This window comes from Hyaloscypha bicolor, assembly GCF_002865645.1.
Source record: "Hyaloscypha bicolor E unplaced genomic scaffold K444scaffold_44, whole genome shotgun sequence".
NCBI lineage: Eukaryota > Fungi > Ascomycota > Leotiomycetes > Helotiales > Hyaloscyphaceae > Hyaloscypha > Hyaloscypha bicolor.
Window position 1 is genome coordinate 187929 of NW_020194546.1, and position 13891 is coordinate 201819.

Consider the following 13891-nt stretch of genomic DNA (forward strand, 5'->3'; position numbering starts at 1 on the left):
ATTTCCCGTTTCCCTACTTCTTACCTCCTGCCCCGGAATCTTCTGCGCCTGTACTCAAACTGCAGAAGAGGACAATGAGAGCAAGTAGTATGGGTTCAGAGCAGCCAGTGGCTACAAAGGACCAAGCAATCCCTGAGTCATCCCATGCTACTTGATGATTGTATAGACATGTTGAAGGTTGGGGCAACTTTATCGACATCTACGACTCTCTCGCTTCCCCTTTCAGCGGTCGTGCGTGGTGGGGTCAGAATCGACCCCACTTTCGCTTACAGCCTTCGATTTCGGACAGAGTCTAGGCCTCAATCCAGCTCACTGAGGGCATATAAATAGTGGGCCTTGGCCCTGCCCGGAAGAGGTTAGACCGGGTGCCAATTGGCCCTCTCTCTCCCGGGCTGAAGAGTTGGATGAGCCCGCTACTGTACTTACAGAATAATAACCTTAAGCAGCCCGGCAGCAATGCTCACCGCACTTTTCCCCCTCCTACCGATTTGGTCAAGGACGGCAGAAAATGGCGTGCCTGCCGTGCACGGGGAGCGATTTCAGCATCGGCCGCATGCAGATCGCCGGCCAATCTGGGCCCTCCTGGAAATCTGATAAGCTCTCGGCCCCTGAGCTGAACATTCGAGGCGGGGAAGCCAGTCTCTCTCAGGTTAGGTCCTCGCTTCCAAAATGGCCGCCATAATGGCCATTGCCAACAGTTCGCACCCATTGGCCGGTCTTGCTCTACCATTGGCTGACGATCTTCTGCCCCTGCCACGCCTTCCCGTCCAAGATAATAGTGCCATGCACCTTGGATGAAAAGTGACAGCTCAAAGCTACTAACAGGATGCCGTGCAAAAAGGCACTGGGTCTCCGATCGAGGACCCCCGTTGCTTGGCAGGATCTTTATTTAACCTTGTTTAAACCTCGAGATCCGCAGAGGACCTGACGGTACGCTTCTCTCTTCTAAAAGCTCGAACGTCAGTCCTGCCAAAGGGCCGTTCAGGATGGCGGAGATCAAGCCCACTCAAGCCGACAAGGATGTTGCGCTGGGGGAGAAGGACGAGAAGATGGGGATGGACGTTGCCGTGGTGGAGAGCCAACAAACCCCTCAGAGATCACCGAGAGAACGAGTCGCCCGCTTCACCAACTCCATCTTCACGAGGAAGACTTTCAATGATACAGGCAGCGTTCTCTGGAAATTTGCAAGATTTGCGGGGCCGGGAGCAGTCATCAGCGTGGCATACGTCGACCCAGACAATCTGCAGTCCAATGTCACGGCTGGTGCTCAGTTCCGGTTCAAACTCTTGTTCATGATTCTTTTCTCGAATGTCGTTGCTGTTTTCCTGCAGGTGAGTGCTACCAACCGCCAGACCCGTTCTGAGAGCAGGGAGAAAGCGGATTGACGGGGTGCAGGCTCTGTCTACGAAGTTGGGATGTGTCACGGGAATGGACTTGGCTCAGATGAATCGCGCTTTTCTTCCTCGATGGCTGAATATCGGTCTTTGGCTCATGGCTGAGGCCTCGATTATTTGTACAGATATCTCACAGGTTTGTCCTATCCTGCTTGGTCATCTCTTGAGAACGCTTGAGAAGCCGTCACTCTGTTGTTTCCATCTCTCTAACCATACCACAGGTTATCGGCACAGCAATTGCCATCAACCTCTTGAATCCCAAAATACCCATCATAGGAGGCTGCGCCATATCGGTCGCCGACACTCTCTTCATCCTCTTCTTTTACAGACCAGATGGAAGCTTGCGGAAACTCCGTCTCTTCGAGATATTCGTCTCCATCTTCGTCATTGGAATCTTCATCATGTACTGCATCGAGCTCTCCTACGTCTCAGCACCAGTCCGCGACGTCTTCCGCGGCTATGTCCCATCTCGAGAGATTTTCGTTAGCGACGGGTAAGCCTCCCTTCTCTCTCCATCTCCACCTCCCACTGACTCCCACCCAATAGATTGTACGAATCCTGTGCCCTCCTCGGCGGCACACTCATGCCCCACACCATCTACCTGGGCTCCGGGCTCGTCCAAGCACGGATGCGCGAGCTCGACAGAATCGACGGCCACCTCCACGAAGTCAAGGCTTCCGACTCCAAGTTCGCCATCTCTTTATACCGCCCCACGCTCTCCACAATCAAAGCCTGCATGTCCTACACCATCGCGGAACTCTGCATCGTGCTCTTCGTCGTCGCCGTGTTCGTCAACTCCGCGGTGCTCATCGTAGCCGGCGCAGCCTTCACCCCAGATGCCAGCGACGCCGACCTCCCTGGTCTATACCAACTCTTCAACGACACGATCGGGAACGGCACCGGCACGATCTTTGCTTTGAGCTTGCTGTTTTCAGGAGTCAGTGCAGGCATCGTGGCCACGATGGCAGGACAAATGATCTGCGAGGGCGCAATGAACTGGCGCATGTCTCCGTTCCTCCGCCGCATCGTCACGAGAACCGTGGCTATCATCCCCGCCATGATAATCGCTGCCGCCGAAGGACAAGCCGGCCTCGCAGCCGCGTTGAATGGCTGCAACGTGGTCCTCTCCTTGGCCCTGATCTTCCTGACTTTCCCGTTAATCTGGTTCACCAGCAGACATAAGTATATGACGGTTAGGATTGATGATAGCGCGGACCCGGTGGGGGTTGTGGATGGGATACTGTCGTATAATACGGAGAGGGCGCTGTGGAATGAAGGGCATTATAGTGAGGGGACTATTAGTATGGCGAACAATTGGACGACGACGATTGTGGGGTTTGTGATTTGGTTTATCATTGCAGCAATGAACGTCGCTACGTTGACGTTCTTGGGGCTGGGGATTGGTGGTGGCGACTAAAGGTTGATATTTCTGGTTTGGGAGAAAGGCAACTGGGTAGATTTTGGTTTCAAGGAGTTCGGAAGGGGCGGGACGATATACAAATATAGGAAGGAGTTTGAGGGGTCGAATAAGCATATATTAAGACGAAGCTGCTGTTTCGAATCATCCCGTTCCTTTCCTCCAGTCTCATACAGATGCAGTTGCTAAAGCGCTCTACCCTGTCGAGAGTGCATTTTGCCTGCTCCTGGTGCTCATCCTCCACCCGTGCAGGAGAAAGAAGGCACTCCTTCGGACGTAGTTGTTCAAACCCCACTGAACCCAAAACCAACACTCCTGCAATCAACCTCCATGGCAGCCTTCCCCCATGCAGCAGTAGTCTGTTCCTTTGGTTTAGTTTAGCTCGTTGAAAGGCCGCCATTCACTTCCCACAAATATCCCCAAATATCCAAAGTAACACAAATGTCCGTTGTCGCTGTTCCCGCTGTTCCCCCACCGGAATGTTTGCGCTTCCCGACCCTATGTCTCACGTGAGCCGCGCCACCTTTGCTCAGGCCCAGCTCATCTTCGGCTCAGAGTGGCTCAAGAGATCTACTCAGGTCTGCTCACCCCTATTACGCGACGGCGCTCAGCTAAGACTAACCTCACCAGAAATCGTTTATAATATGTCGTGGCAATAATGGAAGGCAAGGTGGAAATCCTAAAAAAATCATCTCAAATTTCAATCGAATCTAATAAACCCTTGAAGACTTTTTCTACCTCCATACTATAGTCAGGTCGGAAAAAAGTCCTGTCGCTTTGATCAACCAGTCCCATAATAGCAAATAGCTTGTCTCGCCGGTCTACAGCCTGCCGGTGGCGAGTACTATATGCAATATCCAAGATATCTGGGGCCGGCCGCAAAATCTCTCCGCGTTGGCGCTCGATATGCTGCACCTGAAGGTCTAATAGTTGTAGGAAAATGTCCATATTGACTTGCGAGAGGCCTGCTTGTTCCCACTGTGGAGAAATGACCGCGTATTTGATTCGTCGTATGAATTTTAGTATCTGGCTAGGATTATTCTCCCACTGGAAGCTGTCATTCCCGCACGTCATGATAGCTTTTCGAGACACACATGCTTCCTGGACCACCCACAAGCGTTGAAACCACCCTCGTTGAAGAATTCCGTTGAGTGCTGAAAAGAATTCAACTTCTGGCATTTGGTCCCACGGCGATAGCTCGTGCAAAGTGTTTTGAGCAAGGTACTTCAGGACTTCCATTCCCATGGCGTTATCTTTGCTGGCAGTGCCGAGCCAGATTTGGACGTTTTCTGCTCGAGCATACACATCTAGCATTAGAGTTATTTGGGTGCCCCTCTCCTCGACAGACTGTTGATTGATACAAATCGCATCAACCCAAAGAATTCTAGGAACCGTCGGAGAGCGGAAGCGTCGAAGTGCAACGTCGAGGTTTGGCACGACCGAGAGAGCGTATTTGTCGTCCAATATTATATAAGAAGACATGTTGTCCGAAGTGCGACCCCAAACATATGACAATGCATCGTATTGCATAGACCACCCTAGTATGCCGTGCTCTGTGGTACCCGGGATATGAGAGATGTGAATAATTCGGGCCCGTAATGGATCGTTAGGCGCACCCGGGGCTAGTTCTAACACTCGAATATCTTTTGGGTGGTCGAGCTGACGGTACTCGTACTCACGGTATCGGTTGACCCACTATTAGTGTCAGCTTGTCAGTCAAGCTTTGTCTAGAACGAGTAAGCTTACATACTTTTTTATTTGTAGAATGGTTTTTTATAACCCTGTCGGTCACGATGTTCGCCCCAAAGCCGAAAGTCATGCGTCGGCCCTATATCGAGAGATTCCATGACTTTCTCACCTTCTTCACGTGATACTCTAGCGTCATGATTTTTATCACCTCTTCACTAATTTCCTCATTGATTTGTTGCGTTTGAAATGAATGTTTTGAGTTTCGAGGACGGCAAGGAGAGCCTTAAAGTATCTTAAAATTTTGCGAGCCCGATGGGGCTGAGTTGAACCCTGTGGAGGCTATGTTAGACACCAGCTATCCCTTCGTCTGGTGAGACATGTCCAGCGCTTACCAGGGGTGTCTCGCTTAGCCGCACAGGTGTACCTTAGCTGCTTAGCTGGGGGGAGGCAAATGTTTCACGTGACATTAAAATGTCACTGTCACATAATCTGTAAAATTTAAAAAAAACTCGCAGAGACTTAGTGGGGGTTTGGGGGTTTTCCCCAAAGATTAAAGACTCCTCTTGTGACGGCTGGCATAACGGCACGATCTGCCGGGAATAGGAATTCGGAAACAGGTCTAAAAGGGAACTAAGCCAGAAGGCATAGGCAAAGTGTTGTGACGTCAGCGTCACATGACTTGGCCCTAGCGTGGCACCCTGTACTTAGCTCGAGCTCCCCGCTCCTCTCTTCTTTTCTCTCTTTAGACGTTACATACACACCCAATACAGCTGATTCTGCTTCCAGAACACCAGCCACGGGTCGTGATACAAAGTAATACTAAAGGTCGAGGCATTTCTCCCTTCTTTGCTCCCCAGCTTAGTATTTTTAATATATGAGACTCATTAAACTTTAAACCTTCGACTATTGCATTAATCTCGCCGTTATATAAACTTGCTCACCCAATACTCATGCTAAAGCAGCAGCTGCTCAGGTCCAGAGACGGAAATGATAAATGCCATGAAAACATTCCCGTGCGGGTTGACCTGTTCCCTCGATGATAAACCCCCTCGCCATCTCACTCACTGAGGACCCAATAACAGAGGACATCAGAAGCCTTGAAAATCCTGAGTTATCCAACACTTCCGCACTGCAACCTCGCTAGGTTCTTCCTTTCTCTCTTACAACTTTTCTATCCCAGACTTACGATAGTCGACCATTTTGTTCTTTGGGTTCCAGCTCTTTTCTTCGTCGGGGCGGTGGGCGAGATGTCCTCGTGAGAGACCTTCGAGGAAGATAAGCGCGGTGGGATATCATATCCCACAGCGTTTACCTACGAACCTGAAGCGCCTTGCAAGTTTGAGGGGTAGAGGTACAGACTATCTCGACATTCTGGGTACTAGCCATGAGAGCGGTGATATCCAGAGGGATCTTTGGAGTCGAAACTGTAATGTCTTTGCTCTGCAGAGGTAGAAGTCGGAGAAGCGGTTCTTAAGTTTGCTGGAGTGAGGAAATTAGGGATAAGGGAGGAAATGGGAGTGGGAGTGGCTATCCTTTGTGCTATTCGTAGCTGGGATTTAGTTGAAGTTCTCTTGTAGAGTGATAAGTGCTTCTATGTAGCACTATTCAGAGACGAAGAGAAAGAGGCTAAGTACGCTCGTCTTCCCTAAACGAATATTGACTTCCAGTGAATGGAAAATTCTGCGTCCACGGACTGTAAATTAACCCTTTGGCAGCAATGCTGAAGTCTGTAACTACCCTTTGATATCAACTCTGCATGTACAGTGGTGCTGCGGCATACCATCTCCTGAGCACAAAAGCAGATCCGTGGATTCGGCTTGGTATTGGTTGGTACAGCTCACTTAAGCGCCGCTCCACTTACGTGCTAGCTATAAGGACGCTTTTAATGAACTTCTTTCGTACGGTTAAAGAATAGCAGTGAGAGATTTGTTGACAGCAAAAACTGTTTTGAAAATAGAAGGTGTCCAGCCCAGGTGAGCTGGAGACCCCGATTGGCCCCCAGGCTTGAAAATTGATCTTGGCCTTAGAAGTGGAACTTGGGTGGAGAGACTCAGGGGAGAGGGAAGCACATTCGTCCTCCGCAGATAAATGTATGTTTTTTTTGTGGATATAACAATCGCATTTTGTTGCAGATTTTAGAGGCTACAACTTTAGCAATGCCCAAGGCACTCCGACCAAATGCATGTTCTCAAGTCTTTCACGAGCACAGCCCCAATTCCAGGGATCCAATTTGGTGGATACTCATAACTCTGTATGGAGTCTTCCCGCCTTACGTACTATATATATTTATGATTGAATGCTTCCTCTATCCGGTCGTCAATGGCAGCAAGGGATTATTGACAAACAAGCACCTTGATAAAGGCGTGAGGTTCGGGCTCGGTAGCTTCCACTCTCCACCTGAGCTGCTAGAAGTTGCTTCTCTATTTGCTGCTAGACGTCGAGAATGAAGTCAGGGTGAACAAGTTTGGGGGAAAGAACTCGAACAGGTATTGCTGCACGGGAAGGACAGCGGTACAAGAATGGCTGTTGAGTTTCGTAGGCAGAGAGGGATGGGGATTTTATACTCTCTGAGAGTAGAAGCCAGAGAGATAGGGTTTCTCCTCGATATAGAGATATCTTCAAGTTGGTTTATTACCACAAGAGACCCTTTGGATTCGTCTCTGAAGAACTCGTAACTTCCTCTGCAACATCCACACGGATGAATAAGTATATAAGAGGGGATTGGAACTATCTTAACCTTCTAGGGACTTGAGCAGAGCGGTCGCCATCCCACACGTTGGTGGAGATAAGGAATGCGTTCCCATGCATGAGAAGCAAGTTTGTGCCAATCACTCCTTGTCCCGAAATAATCGATATTGGCGGCTTGGGGTTGTGTCGTATTAAATCTTGAAGCTGCAACGTAATTCAAGGATAGAATGGAGAATGACAATTGGGGTTTGATTGACAACTATATCGCTTTTGACAAGAGAATATGCGAGTGAATGTGGAAAGCTCTCTAAACTAATTCGGCGGCAGCCTCGCAACTCGAATTTTGGAGCCGGCAGTGAGATTTAGGGAAAGCAGGAAAGAGAGAGAGGGCGGAGACGCAGTGGCAGTTCCAAGAGGCAAGTAGTTCAATTTTTGAGACTCTTCAGTAAACATACAGGAGTTTATTTATATCCTCAGGGAACCGGGAGTGCTGGATGGGGCGATCAGTGGCGGGTGAATGTATTCCTCTTCCCCTGCGTTGCATCTTAACCCATTTTCCCTTTGAGAGAAAGCTCTATACTCTGCACATGTCAAGCAGGCAATTAACGCTCCTCTCAGCTTCACCCCTTGCCTGCGCAAGTAGATATGGGAACCATATTTCCCATTGCCTTTCTGTAGTAGTCGATAGATGAGGGCCGGAAACCACGACTATCCTTGAACAATAGCGAGCCCAGTAGCGACTTGGGTGCAACTGCCACAAGGGGCCTTGGAATATCCGGAGTGGCTATAACCATACAGAATCTGAGCATGGGGATATCCAATAAACTGAAGACCAGGCGACGAATAACTGTTCTTCGCTTGGGACTTGATTCATGTAATCCGCGTTCGCGCATTATGCAACACGGCCATTGTGCATCAGGCAACAGCGTGGGATGTTACATTCACCTGCCGCCAAACCCTGCTCTTACTGTCATGCGTCTTTAGGCAGCCTCACCGTTTGTTGAACACTAAATTGCCCTGGAGGGTTGAGTTATACTCTGTTAAACCAGGAAGCGGAATCTTTGATGAGCAGTCCCTAAAATTGTACTTTTGAGGAAGTGTTGGGATAATGAGACAGGACTTGGCAATAACTCCCCACTTGACAGCGAGGTCTCCCCTTACAACAAATTACGTAACTTCTCCGAAGAGCACTTCCACCCAACAAAGTCATGCAACGATCTCAACATCCACCAACATTCTTCTCTACAGAATATGGCAGCCAAGCAACAACCCTCAGTGCTCCCTTTCTCATTCCCACGACGGACGGTCTGGCCATGCGGCGCTGTTGTGAGGTGGGGTTGGCTCTCCTTTCTTTCCATGAAGGGGGTTTATATATACGAGATCCTAGGAAAGTGAGCCATTGGGCAGTGGCAAGCCCAGAACAGCAGCGACTCAGCTCGCTTCTAAATGTTCCAGTAGGCTGAAAGGTGGTTTGGCAGCTTCCCTGCTAACGCTCAACGTCCTTGCGGGTGTCAGTTCACGGGTAGAGTGCACAAGCCATGAAATACCACGAATACATAAAACACCCCCTCTCAGCTCGAATGGATGAAGCACATCCAGCTCTGCCACTTCAACACGCTCCAGCTCAGCACGTCAAGACCGGTTCTGCGAATTCTTTGCAATTCTTTGCTCTGGGCCGAGGCAAACCTCTAGCAAGGGTTTCAGATTGAAGGCATGCCCGCAGTAGTCTATAATCTGGCAAATTTGGAAGGATCCATCACTCAATGAGCAGACCCCGGACGGCACCAGCTAAAACGAGAAGGACTAACAACAAAAACGAACTAACAGCAACTTCTACAATGACAAGAAAACCAAAGCTCAGACACAGGCGAGTCGACTCCACTCAGTGAAGCAATTAAGCTCAAGGAATAGATTTCCGGGGAAACAGAAAATGGCGAAGCTCGAGTGTGGTTAAGTTGAGGTGGGGTTCGGCTACCCATGTTTCGATGTAGTACTACCACATTCCGAGGTGCAAGGTGCTGATGCCCTCTTTCGCTGGCGATGGGTGAAGCTTAAATAGAGATTCGCAGGAGGCAGGTCTAAGGAGGACAAGGCAACGACCTCCAGCTCTCAAACCCCTCCCTATCAGCCACTTGGCGGGATATCAATGAGGAACTTTTCACACGCACGAATCAGGGAATAAAAGTAACAGACCGAGTCATCGATTCATGATTACATTATCATGAGTTGATCAGTCCAGTCAGGCACAGAGGCACGAGGATCCTAAGTACAGTATCCACTCATCAACCACCATGAATACAGCGAGCGTGACACGATCCCATCGGCCGCACCCACTCTGCCCTGCCCGCCTCCTTCGGGTCAAAGAAGTAAGACAAGACCAGACCATGACTGCAATAACACAAATAATGCAGCGCACTACTTTCATCTCATGCCTTCATCAATGCCATTCATCACCCTCCTCGCTGAGGCAACAACATCATATGCTGTGAAACCAAAAGAAGAAGAGGATGCTCAGCTCCTCAGTCAATCTCTGATATGCAAAATGCAAGAACAGCCGCATGCAGCTGCATGCAAAGCCACGCTAATCGTTGCAGTGAAGGTAGTTCCGCCTGTGATGTCATCCGATGCAGCTTCCATGTACACCGTCGGTTCATATCCACATGAAGGAGAAATAAAGCCGATTGTATCGAATGCTTTCCTCCCACGTAGCCAATTTGTACTTCGTCAATCCATCCGCCCATCATCCAGACTCCGCTCAAATGCAAAATTACGCCGACCCATGCGCAGGTATGTAAAGGGAACTTGTGGGGAAAAAAAAGTATTTCGGTGGACCAATAATCGATCAGGTCAATTTACATGTCGAATTGCCCGCCGTTGAACATGTTGCTATCTTCGTTGGTGCCGGTCCGGACGATACCGCTCATTCGGTCACTCCGTCGCTTGTCGGGAATATCATTTCGGTCTTCCCAGTCATCTTGATGTTTCTCATCTTCGTCCATGCTCTCGTCCTCGTCTCTGATGCGACCTTGCATATGCTCATCTATCGAGCTCTCATCGACGAAGGTGAAGCCCTTGAAGTTAGCCTGCATGGTTGGCGACAAAGGCGTTGATGTAGCCACACCCGCTGCCAAAGCTGCAGCACGAGCATTGAGTGACGATGCTCCGTTCATCAGAGCATTGGTAAACTCGGGATCAAAGTTTGATGTGTCCGTCTCATCCTTCAGCTTCGGCTTGAACGGTGGCGTGATCAACTTCTTTGTCAACGCCTCCCAGTCGATATCAGCGAAGAATGGATGCCTCTTCAACTCTTCCGCGTCATCAGTCGCCCCGAGTCTGTGTTTGGGGTTCCGGTTGAGAAGACCCTTCACAAAGTTGCGCCCCTCGGTAGTTAGTGTGTCTCGTGGGAAGCGAACCTTTCCGAAAGCAATGTTCTTGTACATTTGTTGCGTGTCTTCTGCATAAAACGGACTCCACCCGCAGCACATTTCGAAAACGAGAACCCCCAGGGACCAGAAGTCTACCATCTTAGTGTATCCGGCTTCGTCCAAAAGTACTTCTGGGGCCAAGTATTCGGTTGTGCCACAGAACGTATTAGTTGTGGCATTCTTGGTCAAGTTTGCTTTGGACAGGCCGAAATCGCACAAAGCAATGTGTCCGTTGGCATCCAGCAATATGTTTTCCGGTTTCAAATCCCGGTAGACAATGTCGTGCATGTGAAGGTGTTGGAGAGCAAGAATCAGCTCAGCAATGTAGAACTTCGCCCGCTTTTCATCGAATCGTCCTTCCTTTTGCAGATGCCAGAACAGTTCGCCGCCAGACATGTAGTCTGTAACCAAATAAAGATCCGTGGGTGTCTGGAAGGAGAATTTGAGTCCCACAATGAATGGTGAGTCCGCCATAGCTGTTCTGACCAGGATGTTCCGCTCTCCAACTGTGTGTGCAACTTCCTTCTTTTGAACGATCACCTTCTTTTGAAGAACCTTCATGGCGTAGATTCGCTTCGTATCCTTCTTTCTAACTTGATAAACTTGGCCGAAGGTTCCCTTCCCAATAAGCTTCAGAATCTGGAAATCTTCTGGGCCATAATGGCGCTTCTCTGTCCGTTGGAACGTGATCTCAACATAAATTTCGCCAGGAAGACCCGTATCGGTGTCGTTCCTACCACGAAGTGGAAACCAGCCTTTGAGGGGTGCATTGTTCTCGGTGAGATTCGCTTCGAGGTCTACATGACCAAGAAATTCTTCCACGACGCTGCTTCTATCATAAATCGTGATGTTGACACGTGCATCAGAGCCAACCACATCACTGGATGATTGTTAGCACGGTCAGAACATTCAACAGACCGCAACTTACAAGATTGCTTCGGTATCCCACTTCGGGTTGGTCATAGACCTACGGCCCTTACTCTTGAAATCGCGGTAGTCCGAAAGGCTGGTGTTACTGCTTTGTCGACTCTTCATAGGGATAGCCATTGGTCGACCCGAATCGCTTCCGGATCTCATAATCGGAATGCCACCCATCGGACTGCTTGTTGTTCCCTGATCTTCTTCCTCTTCCTTCCCGGGTAAAGGTCCTTTCGATACCAATTCATTTCGTTGGAAGACGGCTACAACATAGGGATCTCTGCTCTTTCGTAAACCTCGCGCCTCGGCGATCTTTACTGTAAGCTTTCCTTTCGGTGCAGGCGCCGGAGCTCCGGTCGCGGGAACTAAAATTTGTGAAGGGACAGCCTCGGCCGTGGTTGATTTTGCATCTTTTCCATTCTGAGCATTTGCGTGATCTGATCCGCCGCTAGCATCCGATTTGTTGGTCTGATTTGACAATGCGCGCGTGGGAGTGGCCGGAGTGCTCTTTTCCGCGTCATCTGTTAGCTTTTTGAGCCGATCATACGACGGTGACTCGTGAAAATCAGAGTATAAGCGGGAATGTGAAGGGGTGTTAGGGGAGGTAGAGCAGTTGCTGGGGTTAGAGAAATGTGCAGCGTGAACATTGGAAGCCGTCACAACACTCGAGAGCGGATTCATCAAGGAGGCTCTTCGAGCGCTTGACGGAATTGATTCCGATATACTCTTGTGATGTACGGAAGATGAGGTAGCCAACTCCCCCGCATTGACTCCCTCATCCTCCGAGCTTGAGGAATTGCTCAACTTCAGCTTGTGCAGTGATGGTGGCTGGGAAACGGGTGGTGTCGGGTAGGGATGCAAGCCACTTGTTCGGAATTTTTCTGGTGCAGGCTGAAGCGGAGCTTCTGCTTCTTGAGAGTCACTCGCAGGCTCATTGCTTGAGTCTGGCGTGGCCTTCGGGAGCACCTCATCACCCCTCGCAGAGGTCGAAACATCGCTCCCCATGACGGAGCTTTCAAAATGACCAGAGTTTGGACGTGTAGAAGACGCAGAACCAACCTGTCCAAAATAACTGTGCATTATGCCAGGTAACCGCTTGTCTGAAGGGTCAGGCTGAGGAGTAGCGACACCGGAGCGGGGAATATCGGAGTCATCGCCATTCTCGTTGTCCTCCCTAAAATGAAGTCCATTAGCAAAGGCCATGATGGGACAAATAAGGCAGCAGCGCGCGAATAATTAATTGAGGGAGGAAACATTGAGGTATTTAAGACATCGGAATAGAGAAAAAGGTCGAATGGATGCAAGGATCGCGACTGAGCCAATGCTCCATAATCAGAAAATTCTTTCATTCGGCGACCAAATTGCAGGAGGACGCCGTGTACGGTGCTCTGCCCTGCGTGGGTGCGCCCAGCTTCTACCGATTGCCGCATTGATAAGACCCCTCGTCAACTTTGACGTTGAGGCATGTACAAGAGACATCATCATGACAGCAGCACCCGGACGCGGACGAGAACACGGGCACAGGTGGTGCAAAGGGGATCTGTGCAAAACTCCGCGCCCTCGTCCTGCTGGAATGATCGCAGCCCCGAAATCACCACTTGTGTGTACCCCAACGCGGCGCGACCCCTCGGTGAAGGAACAGAAGCCAAGTATTTTGCCCTCGTACCTTGACATCATTGCTTGCGTAGCCCGCTTGAGCAGGTCTCCGTCGTTCCCAGCCATCGCGCACTGCTCTTTGTGCGCACTGCCAGTCTGTGTATCGCGATGTAAAAATTCGGCGCCGTGTGGAAGTGTCCGTGGCCGTCGTCGTTGGCTGTGGGGATTGTGGCCAGGTACTTAATGTCAGTTCCCTCGCACTCGCCGAACGGAAGGGTCGAGAAGGTTGCGGGTGGCGAGACCGAGTTCGTTTTTCTCAGCAGCTTCGAACCGCAGCGAAGGCGATTTCGAAGATGGAGATCCTGCGTCGCAGCTGGCGCAGAGTGAAGAGTTTGTTGGGTGTGAGGAGAGGAAGGGAAGACTCGGAAGAAGGTTCGCGTTCAAATTCAAATTCGGAGGTACCTTCTCAGCCTAGCACTTCATTCAGGTAGTTGGAAATGGCGATTGATGGCCAAAGCCTCGTTCGCTCGCTCGCTACGTAGTGACGCTACCACGCCCACACCCACACCCACGTCCACGCCCACGCCCACGCACAGCGCAACACTGGCAGGCCCGACAGGGCAGGCCAGAACTCAAATGTCAGTCGTCAGGTATGAAGGGCCGAGCAGCACAGCCTGTGCACGACGTGCCGGCTTGCTGTTCCTGCTTTTCTGACTCGCGGAGGCGAGTCGCCGCCGTGGAGATTGGATGCAATGACAGCGGTG

At 50.3% G+C, this 13891-nt stretch overlaps 3 protein-coding genes across 3 annotated transcripts; 1 reads left to right on the top strand and 2 right to left on the bottom strand.

Annotated features, from left to right (window-relative positions):
* Positions 1–986: 986 nt before the first annotated feature.
* K444DRAFT_626250 (natural resistance-associated macrophage protein) lies at positions 987–2811 on the top strand (the record flags this gene model as incomplete). The annotated part of the gene is made up of 4 exons (XM_024882624.1): positions 987–1331; positions 1396–1530; positions 1616–1887; positions 1941–2811. 4 exons carry the CDS (start codon positions 987–989, stop codon positions 2809–2811), a joined length of 1623 nt encoding a protein of 540 aa, XP_024740923.1.
* A 693-nt stretch (positions 2812–3504) lies between these two features.
* On the bottom strand, positions 3505–4630 carry K444DRAFT_626251 (uncharacterized protein; the record flags this gene model as incomplete). Its single annotated transcript, XM_024882625.1, has 2 exons — positions 3505–4506; positions 4562–4630. 2 exons carry the CDS (start codon positions 4628–4630, stop codon positions 3505–3507), a joined length of 1071 nt encoding a protein of 356 aa, XP_024740924.1.
* Positions 4631–10040: 5410 nt separating this feature from the next.
* Positions 10041–12734, bottom strand: K444DRAFT_521685 (kinase-like protein; the record flags this gene model as incomplete). Its single annotated transcript, XM_024874142.1, has 2 exons — positions 10041–11493; positions 11542–12734. 2 exons carry the CDS (start codon positions 12732–12734, stop codon positions 10041–10043), a joined length of 2646 nt encoding a protein of 881 aa, XP_024740925.1.
* Positions 12735–13891: the final 1157 nt, after the last annotated feature.